Source organism: Watersipora subatra, chromosome 1, assembly GCF_963576615.1.
Source record: "Watersipora subatra chromosome 1, tzWatSuba1.1, whole genome shotgun sequence".
Classification (NCBI taxonomy): domain Eukaryota; kingdom Metazoa; phylum Bryozoa; class Gymnolaemata; order Cheilostomatida; family Watersiporidae; genus Watersipora; species Watersipora subatra.
Window position 1 is genome coordinate 61,651,548 of NC_088708.1, and position 13,932 is coordinate 61,665,479.

At 31.4% G+C, this 13,932-nt stretch overlaps 1 protein-coding gene across 1 annotated transcript in view; it reads right to left on the bottom strand.

The window, feature by feature from the left end:
- LOC137394498 (receptor-type tyrosine-protein phosphatase epsilon-like) overlaps positions 1–13,932 on the bottom strand; it is a 25,352-nt gene continuing 11,420 nt past the window's right edge. The window contains exons 3-7 of the mRNA XM_068081224.1: positions 4,689–4,811; positions 3,745–3,876; positions 2,662–2,798; positions 1,617–1,752; positions 1–860 (exon numbers count right to left, since the gene is read on the bottom strand). Of these exons, the coding sequence (XP_067937325.1) occupies positions 786–860; positions 1,617–1,752; positions 2,662–2,798; positions 3,745–3,876; positions 4,689–4,811 (603 nt within the window). The 3' untranslated portion in view covers positions 1–785. The remainder of the gene's footprint in view (positions 861–1,616; positions 1,753–2,661; positions 2,799–3,744; positions 3,877–4,688; positions 4,812–13,932) is intronic.

Genomic DNA, 13,932 nt, shown 5'->3' on the forward strand with positions numbered 1-13,932 from the left:
CCAGAAATATGATAAGGTAGTTAGCTTTATTTTGCAAACAACTGCTCACAACTTGTAAGAAAGTTCTGAGTAGTGCAATTGATGTCACAATTACAGATGAAATGCACTACACATGCACCTCACCATCAACAACCACAGCAATCTAGTCATATTCACTGAGCTTGCATTAACAAATGTCTCAATCAGAAAAGTGAACTACTTAGAACTTAATTGGCACAAAACTGACACCAGTAACTTATGACATTTGACAGATTTCATAAGTAGAGAATGTTGTTCGATTTGTTATGCTTAATGTCATACTTCATGTTATGATGGTTAAATCACATCTATGGAAGTGGTTTTTACTAGAGCAACTAATTTTATATTAGTTACAATCCAAAGTCACCTACTTTCTCAAATATAGTTAACCACCATTGGTAATTATTGACACTACGAGTATGAGCATGACATGCATAGCTATATTTTAATTAATGTAAGACTACAAAAAGCATGTTATATAGTTGAACATTTAGATAGAAATCATAAATTACATAAGAACAAGTTTAGAAATTGCTAGTAAACATCGTAAAAGGATAATTGGCATAAATAGCAATATTTTATTCATGTTGCTGTTTTATATGCATATTCACTATTGGAAGTCAGGTCTGATTGTGAACATAATTATGACCATAAAACACAGCAACAATTTGTAGCAAATACGAAAAAGCAAAAGTGTACAATGGTGCCACATACAAGTGGAATAACAGTGCTTTGGCATCTATGAGCAGGTGCTAGATGTCATTATGTCATTTAAAGTTGGAGTACTCGCTGAACTCTGAGAGATAGGATGTAACAAACTCATGGAGGAGGTTGAAAGATGCCTGAAGTAAAGAAGAGCAACAGACATGAACGACAAGTCATTGAATTTTGCACTTCTGAGTCAGGATATTAAGCACAGGCTGGAGAGTGCAAAAATTGTTTTTGCGAGATCTAAATAAGTGTATTCCTATTCATACATTTAGCAGATTATTAATAAGACCAAATTAGCATACAGGCTATGATTAATAGGTCTTGCTTGAGATCAAATACTCATATTCAAGGTTATGCATTTAACACATTTTGAAAGTTCTTAAGGTAGTCAAGAATTATTTACTATGAGACCAGTGATAGGAATATAACTGACAACAATCTCAAGAATGTATTACAAGTACTGTACAACTTAAACTGTTAGAGAGATGAATTTACAATACAGCAAGTATCTCCTTGCGTGTCACCCTCAGGCAACTCCTAAACTAAAAGTTCATAATACGACAAAATAATTCATTATTACATATAATTTAGTTGAAGGTTTTTGAACCGGCCAATGATATTGGATACAAGTCACACAGTGGACCAACTAGTGTTTCCAATTAAAATCAATTTATGGGATCTCAATTATTTTTCAAAAACTTCCCTGAAAAATTATGTATTGGGAGATTAATTTGCTGAGATAAATCTAAAGGTTTTAGCGCAATTAGTTTTTTTCAGTTATAGAGTTGAAGTTCACCTTTTAATGCATGCAATCAAATATCGTTACGATAAGTTTTGTGTACAGCACTCTATTATCACATTAGGCACAAAATATATTTGGTACTCACAAAGTCATTTATGAACTCTGGTCGACTCCGCCGGGCCAACTTAACTTCCACAACGATATCTACTTCCTGTTCGATGCGAACCCTCAAAAAAAGATTCATGGCTACCACAAACAGGCCACTCAATCTGCTACCATTGCTAAAATACAAATTGATGAATCTGCTATTATGTAATAGAGATGGATGTTAACACTAGTAATAAATTGAAATGGTGAGAAAAAGTAAATTACTAGCATTGTTTAATGTTTAAGTAAGGAATGAACTAGTAAAATACCTGCACTGTATAGTAAGGAAGAAGGAATGAACTAGTAAAATACCTGCACTGTATAATAATGAGTAAGGATTGAACTAGTAAAATATCTGCACTATATAGCAATGGATAAGGAATGAACTAGTAAAATACCTGCACTGTATAGTAATGAATAAGGAATGAACTAGTAAAATACCTGCACTGTATAGTAATGAGTAAGGAGAGAACTAGTAAAATATCTGCACTGTATAGTAATGAGTAAGGAATGAACTAGTAAAATACATGCACTGTATAGTAATGAATAAGGAATGAACTAGTGAAATGCCTGCACTGTATAGTTATGAGTAAGGAATAAACTAGTAAAATATCTGCACTGTCTAGTAATGAATAAGGAATGAACTAGTAAAATACCTGCACTGTATAGTTATGAGTAAGGAATGAACTAGTAAAATACCTGCACTGTATAGTTATGAGTAAGGAATGAACTAGTAAAATACTTGCACTGTATAGTAATGAATAAGAATTGAATTAGTAAAATACCTGCACTGTATAGTTATGATTAAGGAATGAACTAGTAAAATACTTGCACTGTATAGTAATGAATAAGAAATGAATTAGTAAAATACCTGCACTGTATAGTTATGAATAAGGAATGAACTAGTAAAATACCTGCACTGTATAGTTATGAGTAAGGAATGAACTAGTAAAATACTTGCACTGTATAGTTATGAATAAGGAATGAACTAGTAAAATACCTGCACTCTATAGTTATGAGTAAGGATTGAACTAGTAAAATACCTGCACTGTATAGTCATAGTATATCGAGAAGAGGAAGCATATCTTTCAATCTTGCGACACAGGGTTAGTAGCTGGGTGGTGTTAGGCAACTCTCCATTTGGCAATTGCAACTCAATTAGCAGGACATCAAAATATTTCTGTAATCCCATTAAAGATAATAATTAATGGTACACAACAGGTATTAGAAAGAATTTAGGTGTTGTAACACATTATTATTATTATCAAACATTTAAGAGTGGAAAAGAAGGTGCCTAGTTTAGTCCAATATACTGGTTTAACCAGAGATAAACTTAAAATCTATGCAGAGTCAGTAAGAGTGAAGTGAGCTGCTCAAAGTATATTTGCACACACTAGAAATGTCAAACGAACATTCACAGTAGAAAGATCAAATTAAAATAAATGATAATGACAAAAAGAATTGCAAAAATCATGTGCTCATTGGTAGGTGAAAAATCTAAAAAACAAATAGAAAAGGTCATGGAATAATTGGTCAGGAAGGTGGAGGTACGGAGAGTAGTCAATAGAAAAGTGAATGGACAAGCTTTAAGTCAGTAAATAAATGAGAATGGTAGAATTCACGAAAAAAATAGTAGAATAGGTAAGAAATGGTTAGCAAATGAAATAAATAAACATTAGGGAGAGAGTAGTAAAAGATACAAATTAGGGAGGAGTTAATGAAGGAAATAGAAGTTGATGAAGATCCATAAACAATATAAAATGGACACCAGGAATTGTCAGCCCTTAACAGTAGTCTGATAACAGATCTAAAAGTGAGCAAATCTTTTGCAATGAAACTTGTGTCTAAACCGTCTTTATCATACCGGAAAGAAAGTTGTGAAAGAGTCATTAAGATTCTAGACCAAGATCTGTAATGTTTTTCAAAGTGGTATCTAGTTACAACTCTAACTTCTACAGTGTTAAAAAGAGCCAAGTTAAACATTATCATAGTGCCTGGTAGTTCAGGAGTAAAATTCGCAAGTTGTATACAACTGAAAGGTTGAAGTAGTGTTCTACAAGTCCGAGACTGCCCACAAACCCTAATTCCATAATACCATATCTCTATATGAATGCCAAAAACCTTACTCCTTGTTGTACAACACAGAGTTCTGTTTCTGAGCAGCCATCAGATCCTAAAATGCGGTGTACACATTGCACAGTTATGTCTCTGATAGCGGTCTGGGTTCCTGGTTCATATGGCCAGTATGCTTGCTCATCCTAAAAACAGGAGATGGTTTGATAACGTATGAAAAAGCTATTGTTCATGTTTATAAAAAGTAGAGTGTTATTTCACTCTTTCCCCATATCTAAATTTTAAAGTTTGTCTCTTTGAAGATTGATGATTGGCAATTATGATAAAAACTTGAAAAAATTACATACTTGGGAAAGTGACCAAAATAAGTAAAAGATGTCGTAACAAGTAAAGTATAGACCGTATTTAATATTTCACATAAAGTTTAAAAATGTAATTAAGTTGTTCATTGGAATCACTTTTAAGCGATGCAAGATGTTGGCACTGTGTGAAAAATTGACTGAATATCAAATTAACCTACTCTAATAACTATCAATTAACATCTTTTAGTAGAGATGATTTGAATTATAAAGAAAAAATTAAATTGTAAATTTATCTCCAAACCTGGTTATGATCTCCAAATATTCATCTCTACACCTGTTTATAGTCTCTAGATATTCATCTCTACACCTGTTTATAGTCTCTAGATATTCCTTTCTACACCTGTTCATACACGTTCAGTTTTAGTTCAGTGATGAAAAGAGAAATATATGATGTTTAGTCAGAGGAATAATTGTGAATCTATAAAGGAGTTTGTTTTATATTACTGGGTGAAGCATTTAAAAAGAGTAACGAGTAAATGCAATACTAACAATTATATGTGATAAGATGTCTGACCAGTTTAGTAAACATAGAACATTTATTATGTTTATTAGCGCAATAAACTCTACCATCATAGGGGCAGTTCAAGTGTGTTTACACCAGGCTCAATCACAAAACTATCTTTAAAAAGGTTCACCTCATTGTTGTTAAGGTGGACTATCACAGCAGACTCTCTCATGAGTAGCATATTCCAAAAGTCATGCTCTGTATGGGCGAGGGGTGTCTGTGTAACAATGAAACCAGACTTTGTATGGTAAACCTGTGATAAAAATGCCAGAAAATACATAACCACCAAATTTCATGCTGAGCTCATCTCATTTCGTGAAATGCATGAAGTTCAGATGAACACAACCACAATATAACAGAAAATGTGGGTTTTACACTATAATAATAATACCCTCTGTACATACAACAACATAGTGTAACACATAAAAGCATAGCGCAATGTGATGAACACATGCCTAGTACTTTGTGTGGTTTGCATGACCACAGTTGTATAGTTAGGAATGGGTGAGCCTATACAGATTAAAACTAATGATAAGTAAAATACTAAAATAAAAGAAATAAAATAGGCTTACCAATTCAGAGCCAGTAATAAAAACAATCAAACTTCAACTTACGTACCCCAACAAACAGTTTGATCAAAAGATATATAATTTGAACTAGCTAGAATTTAACCACACCCTCGTCATTATATACCATGAGCCGAATTTTGCTGTTTCAGTATGAAAGCTGTCTATTTTACCGCCTGTCTTGAATACTGCTTGGCAAAGAAAGTCTAGCAGATGTGCAGTATAATGTTGGACTACATTTTAAACTTAAAAAGCATCAAGCATCGTGGTTAAGTGCTTTACACCAAACCTATTCAGCAAAAAGAGAAGCTTTTTTGGGTTAAAACAAACTACATTATCACATTGTTTTTTGAATTACGTAAAATTTGAGCAATAAAAAGTGGAAAAAAAGTTGAGAGAATTTTTGCTATGACTGCTGAAAAAACTATGGCTCAAACATCCATCGAATAAACTGGAAATACCCAATAGTTATTGTCGATGGCCAATTTACACTCTAATTATCTTTGATAAAATACGGTATATAATAGACATGCTTGTTGTGGTGTAGGACATGATGACTGAAAATTGTGTTGTGCATAGTAGATTAGTATAACTTTTTATATTTTAATAGAATACATAACCTATTCTACCGTAACTTTACCCAAAATTCAGGTAGAATACAGGTGGCTACCAACATGTTAACACATTCCTAACCTTCCCAAAAGAAAGAGATTCATAAGAGATTTGGTGTGCTTTAGAAATTATATGGTTTCTTAATATGTAGTTGATGATATAAACTATTATAAAACTTGTTGAAAAGCTATTTTATAGTTTTGAAGTAAATTAACATTATTTAAAATATTTTTGATTGAAAAAAAATTGCTTCGAAATTCAAACAATTTGATTGTCACAGAACATTTCAGAACAGTTTGTGATGTAAAATCCTGATTAAACTGTATAAGAATCCATACACTAACTCCTAAAACTCTTCTATTAGTCAGCTATCAAGAAATTACAATGATACAGAAATTGACTTAACCGGAATTTTACAAAGGTTAAAGGTATGGCAACCTTGAACAGTAACAAATAAGAAAAGTAATTCTTTAAAGTGTATATTTTCACTATGTGGTAGGAGGCAAAAAAAATGAAGAAGTGTAAAAGAAAACTAATTACTAGAATAAAAGAAAAATCTACAATGAAATGAAGTACTCAGGGAAGCGTCAATAAAAGGTTGATAAAACCTGGGGAGATGTGATAGACGTTTGCAGCAACCTTATTTTTCAAGGTAAATGAAAACAAAATGAAAACAAGTATAAATTAGAGAGCAAAATCTGTAATAAAAACGCCAAAATCTACGCATTGAAGCACATTAATTTGTGTAACTTACAAGAATAGTGCGTATAGTAACTGTACTACAGAAAAAGCTGGTTGTAACATTTTGTAGCATTTTGTACAATATTCATGGTTGATAAAAATTGAGCTGGAAAAGGAATGTCTTCAAGAAATTTAGATATGAGGACAACCAGCAACACCAATCAATGGAAGCTTCAATAAACTTCAATATTTAAACAAGGTTTCCAGCTATTACATGCATATCAAGACATCTGTCTTTCTCCGAACTTTAATTAGGAAGAGAAAAACTTAGTTCCCGTGTTTGGATGTTATACAACATACAGACCACAGAAACATATACTGTATATACACAAGGTAGTCATTTACATTACAGCCACTAGACAGTACACAGACTAAAGAGTAATGTACTGTACATAGACCAGATACTCACTTCTATTTTAGCTACTATACAGTATACAGACTAAAGAGTAATATACTGCATGTAGCAAGAAGAATCACTTATATTACAGTTACTATACAGCATACGGACTAAAGAGTAATATACTGTATATAGACAAGGTAGTCACTTACATTACAGCAACTATACAGTATATAGACTAAAGAGTAATATACTGTATGGTGACAAAATAGTCACTTACATTACAGCTACCATACAGTATACAGACTAAAGAGTAATATACTGTATGTTGACAAAATTGTCACTTAGAATACCGCAACTGTACAGTATACAAACGAAAGAGTAATATACTGTATGTAGACAAGATAGTCACTTATACTTCAACTACTATACAGTATACAGACTAAAGAAATTTATACTGTATGTTGACCAAATAGTAATTTATATTACAGCTACTATACAGTGTACAGACTAAAAAGTAATATACTTTATGTAGACAAGATAGTCACTTATATTTCAACTACTATACAGTATACAGAATAAAGAGTGATATACTGTATGTAGACAAAATAGTATTTTATATTAAACCTACTATACAGTATATAGACTAAAGAGTAATATACTGGATGTAAACAAAAGAGTCACTTATAATACAGTTACTATAAACTATACTGACCTAAGAGTAATAAACTGTATATAGACAAGATAGTCACTTATATTTCAACGACTATACAGTATACAGACTAAAGAGTGACATACTGTATGTAGACAAATTAGTAATTTATATTGGCGCTACTATACAGTATCCAGACTAAAAAGTATTATACTGTATGTTGACAAGGTAGTCATTTATATTACACCTACTATACAGTATACAGACTAAAGAGTAATATACTGCACGTCGACAAACTAGTAATTTATATTACAGCTACTATAGAGTATACAGACTAAAAAGTAATATACTGTATGTAGACAAGATAGTCACTTATAATACCGAACCTATACAGTATACAAACGAAAAAGAAATATACTGTATGTAGACAAGATAGTCACTTATACTTCAACTACTATACAGTATACCGACTAAATAGTAATATACAGTATGTTGACAAAATAGTCACTTATATTACCGCTACTATACAGTATACAGACTAAAGAGTGACATACTGTATGTAGACAACATAGTAATTTATAATACTATAGAGTATACAGACTAAAAAGTAATATACTGTATGTAGACAAGATAGTAACTTATATTACAGCTACTATACAGTATACAAACTAAAGAGTAATATACTGTATGTAGACTACATAGTCACTTATATTTCAACTACTATACAGTATACAGACTAAAAAGTAATATACTGTATGTTGACAAATGAGTAATTTATATTACAGATACTATACAGTAGACAAACTAAAAAATAATATACTGTATGTAGACAAGATAGTCACTTATATTTCAACTACTATAAAATATACAGACTGAAGAGTGACATACTGTATGTAGACAAAATAGCAATTTATATTACTGCTACTATACAGTATACAGAAGAAAGATTATATGCTGTATGTAGACAAGATAGTCACTGATATTACAACTACTAAAGAGTATACAGACTAAAGAGTAATATACTGTATGTAAACAAGATAGCAACTTACATAACAGCTACTATACAGCATACAGGCAAAAGAGTAGTATACTGTATGTAAACAAGATAGTCACTTTTATTACAGCTACTATACAGTATACAAACTAAAGAATAATATACTGTATGTAGACTACATAGTCACTTATATTTCAACTACTAAACAGTATACAGACTAAAAAGTAAAATACTGTATGTTGACAAATAAGTAATTTATATTACAGGTACTATACAGTATACAAACTAAAAAGTAATATACTGCATGTAGACAAGATAGTCACTTATATTTCAACTACTATACAATATACAGACTGAAGAGGGACATACTGTATGTAGACAAAATAGCATTTTATATTACTGCTACTATACAGTATACAGACAAAAGATTATATACTGTATGTAGACAAGATAGTCACTCATATTACAACTACTAAACAGTATACAGACTAAAGAGTAATATACTGTATGTAAACAAGATAGTCAGTTATATTACAGCTACTATACAGTATACAGACTAAAGAGTAATATTTTGTCTACTGACTTGTCTACTGTATGTAGACAAGATAGTCACTTATATTTCAACTACTATACAATATACAGACTGAAGAGGGACATACTGTATGTAGAAAAAATAGCATTTTATATTACTGCTACTATACAGTATACAGACAAAAGATTATATACTGTATGTAGACAAGATAGTCACTTACATTACAGCTACTATATAGTAAACCGACTAACGAGTAATATATTGTATGTTGACAAAATAGGCACTTACATTACAACTACTATACAGTATATAGACTAAAGAGTAATATACTATACATAGAAAAAAATAGTCACTTACATTACAAATACTATACAGCATATGGACTAAAGAGTAATATACTGTATATAGACAAAATAGTCACTTACATTACAGCCCCTATACAGTACACAGACTAAAGATTAATATAATGTATATAGACAAGATAGTGACTTTTATTACAAATACTATACAGTACACACACTAAAGATTGATATACTGTATGTTGACAATATAGTAACTTAAATTACAGCTACTATACAGTATACAGACTAAAGAGTGACATACTGTATGTAGACAAAATAGTAATTTATATTACAGCTACCATACAGTATACAGACAATAGAGTAATATACTGTATATAGACAAGATAGTCACTTACATTACAGCTACTATACAATATATAGACTAAAGAGTAATATACTGTATACAGACAAAATAGTCACTTACATTACAGCCCCTATACAGTACACAGACTAAAGAGTGACATACTGTATGTAGACAAAATAGTAATTTATATTACAGCTACTATACAGTATACCAACTAAAGAGAAATATAATGTATAGAAGCAAGATAGTCACTTATATTACAAATATCATACAGTACACAGACTAAAGAGTGACATACTGTATGTAGACAAAATAGTAGTTTATCGTACGGCTACTATACAGTATACAGACTAATGAGTAATATACTGTATATAGACAAGATCGTCACTTACATTAAGGCTACTATACAGTATATAGACTAAAGAGTAATATACTGTGTATAGACAAAATAGTCACTTACATTACAGCCCCTATACAGTACACAGACTAAAGATTAATATAATGTATATAAACAAGATAGTCACTTATATTACAAGTACTGTACAGTACACAGACTAAAGAGTAATATACTGTATGTTGACAAGATAGTAACTTATATTACAGCTACTATACAGTATACAGACTAATGAGTGACATAATGTATATAGACAAGATAGTCACTCATATTACAACTACTATACAGCATACAGACTAAAAAGTGACATACTGTATGTAGACAAAATATTAATTTATCTTACAGCAACTATACAGTATACAGACTTGAAGTAATATACTGTATATAGACAAAATAGTCACTTACATAACAGCCCCTATACAGTACACAGACTAAAGAGTGACATACTGTATGTAAACAAAATAGTAAGTTATATTACAGCTACTATACAGTATACCGACTAAAGAGAAATATAATGTATATAAACAAGATAGTCATTTATATTACAAATACCAAACAGTACACAGACTAAAGAGTGACATACTGTATGTAGACAAAATAGTAATTTATATTACAGCTACTATACAGTATACAGGCTAAAGAGTAACATACTGTATATAAATAAGATAGTCACTTATATTACAACTACTATACACTATACCGACTAAAGAGTCATATACTGTATGTTGACAAAATAGTCACTTGTAATACCGCAACTATACAGTATACAAACTAAAGAGTAATATACTGTATGTAACCAAGATAGTCACTTACATCTCAACTACTATACAGTATACAGACTAAAGAGTGACATACTGTATGTAGACGAAATAGTAATTTATATTACATCTACTATACAGTATACAGACTAAAGAGTAATATACTGTATGTTGACAATATAGTAACTTATATTACAGATACTATACAGTACACAGACTAGAGAGTAATATACTGTATGTTGACATGACAGTCAGTTATATTACAACTACTATACAGTATACAGACTAAAGAGTAATATACTGCATGTTGACAAAATAGTCACTTTTAATACCGCAACTATGCAGTATACAAACTAAAGAGTAATATATTGTATGTAGACAAGATAGTCACTTATATAACAGCTTCTATACAGTATACAGACTAAAGAGTAATATACTGTATGTTGACAAAATAGTCACTTATATTACAGCTACTATACAGTATACAGACTAAAGAATAATATACTGTATGTAGACAAGATAGTCACTTATATTACAGCTACTATACAGTAAACAGACTAAAGAGTAATATACTGTATGTTGATATGACAGTCACTTATAACACCGCAACTATACAGTATACAAACTAAAGAGTAATATACTGTATGTTGACAAAATAGTCACTTATATTACAGCTACTATACAGTATACAGACTAAAGAATAATATACTGTATGTAGACAAGATAGTCACATATATAACAGCTTCTATACAGTATACAGACTAAAGAGTAATATACTGTATGTAGACAAGATAGTCACTTATATTTCAACTACTATACAATATACAGACTGAAGAGTGACATACCGTATGTAGACAAAATAGCATTTTATTTTACTGCTACTATACAGTATACAGACTAAAGATTATACCCTACAGGATGAAAATATTCGTTGGTCATAAAAATTCGCGATTTCGCGAACAGTCAATCCTGCGAATTATTAAATTCAGTGAATAATTAGTTCTATTTTTAATCACAAGAGGGAATAACTACTGCATCAAACTGAAAACTAATCGCTAGCCTAGTTTTTAATGTAAATATTAAACGTAATTGAGTTCCAAAACATTTTTAAAATCATTGCCTGAGCTTTGAGCTAACACCATTGGCAATGCATCACATTTATTTACAAAATTATTCGAGGTTGTCACAAGATATGCAGAATGGCGTCGTCGCGAAAATAGCCGCTAGGCAGAAGTACTAAACAAAGCCGAGTTCCAAAACTTCATTAAAATCAGGCTTCGAGCTTTATTGCCATTGCGTCAAACTTTACACAATTATTCCAAGGTTTTTACAAGTTATTCGGCATGACTTCAGCATAGCAAAAAAGCTCTCCTAGTCTTTTTACATTAGAATCAACTCCATCAATCACTAATACCAAAGTCAAGGACGATCATGATTCTGATCTGGACATTATGGTATGTATTTGGTTTGCAGTGCAGATACGTTTTTCCATAATCAACTGCATTAGTTAGTTCTTTTGTTTAAAAACTGATCGCTTTCATCTAATACTTCAGCTATTGTCTTTGTACTTCCTCAACACTCGTTATTATTTTTTTATTTTTGTGTTTACTGCGGATTGAGAATAAAACAACCTACTCTGATTACGAAAACTAGAGACAAGTAGTAATGTAATATTCATCAAGGCAGGAATATTGGCAGAGGCAACCAGTCAACCTAGACCCCTTTATCAACAACAACTCCTTGATATCGCTGTAGCAAACATGATCAAATTATATATTTTATTTCATGTATATATGTATTATAATTTATTAACAACTCGAGTGTACAAATAAAATGTTTCAAATACAAATAAAATTTTACAAACGATGAATGGATTAAATATAAACAGTTTAGTCCATATGGCGGTTGTCTAGCAATAAAATTAAACTGGTACTCTTGATATGTGAATACTAGCGTGTAAAGATGCTTTCTGACTATTTATTTTGGTAATAGCAGCTTTGTCGCTGTCACCGTCTTGGGTAGGTGTTGAAGGAGATTCTTTCGCTACTACATGGCTGGTAAGGAAGTTATCATCAGAGCTCTCCTCGTGGCGTACTATTGCAAAGTTCTGCCGGTTGGCCAAAGATTTGAGCTCGTAAAGGCAATTTTGTTCCTTTTTTAAAAACAGATATATTCTTCTCGTAAGTAGCTGCGGTCACTTCAACCTCAATATCCAGACCTCCCTGAATGATTTTTGGTCTTCTAAGAATGACATCTACCACCCTTGCAATCATTGTTCTTCGGTGTATGATGAAAAATCTCTCTCACACTAAAACAAATAATGAAGCAGTAGGGATGGAAAAAATTAGTATTGCGTTTTACCGAAGAGCTAAAGTAAAATTCAACTAATTTAGTACATGTAAAAAACTGATTACTTACCACAAGTTGTTGGCTTATCGAAGGCCTCCAAAGCGATAAATATTCGTGAAAACCTCTGGACGCAGCAAAAATTGTTTACTGTAGAATAGCAAGAACGCCTAGCAGTTGTAAGCTAAATATAACCCGTAACACGCGGTGTGCGCATGCGTATGAATATCTATTACTAGCCGCAATAGAGTTAACTTTTCCTAGAGAGTGGCAATTTTCTGCTGGGAATAAATTCATCCGCGAACATGCATGAAGAGAAAATTTTCGCGAAATATAACTCCGCGAATGAATTCATCCTGTAGGGTTTACTGTACGTAGACAAGATAGTCACTCACATTACAACTACTAAACAGTATACAGGCTAAAAAGTAATATACTGTTTGTAAACAAGATAGCAACTTATATTACAGCTACTATACAGTATACAAACTAAAGAGTAATATACTGTATGTAGACTACATAGTCACTTATATTTCAACTACTATACAGTATACAGACTAAAAAGTATTATACTGTATGTTGACAAAATAGTAATTTATATTAGAGGTACTATACAGTATACAAACTAAAAAGTAATATACTGTATGTAGACAAGATAGTAACTTATATTACCGCTACTATATATTATACCGACTAGAAAGTAATAAACTGGATATTGATGAGATAGTCACTTATATTACAACTAGTATACAGTATACAGACTAAAGAGTATTATACTGTATAATGACAAAGTAGTC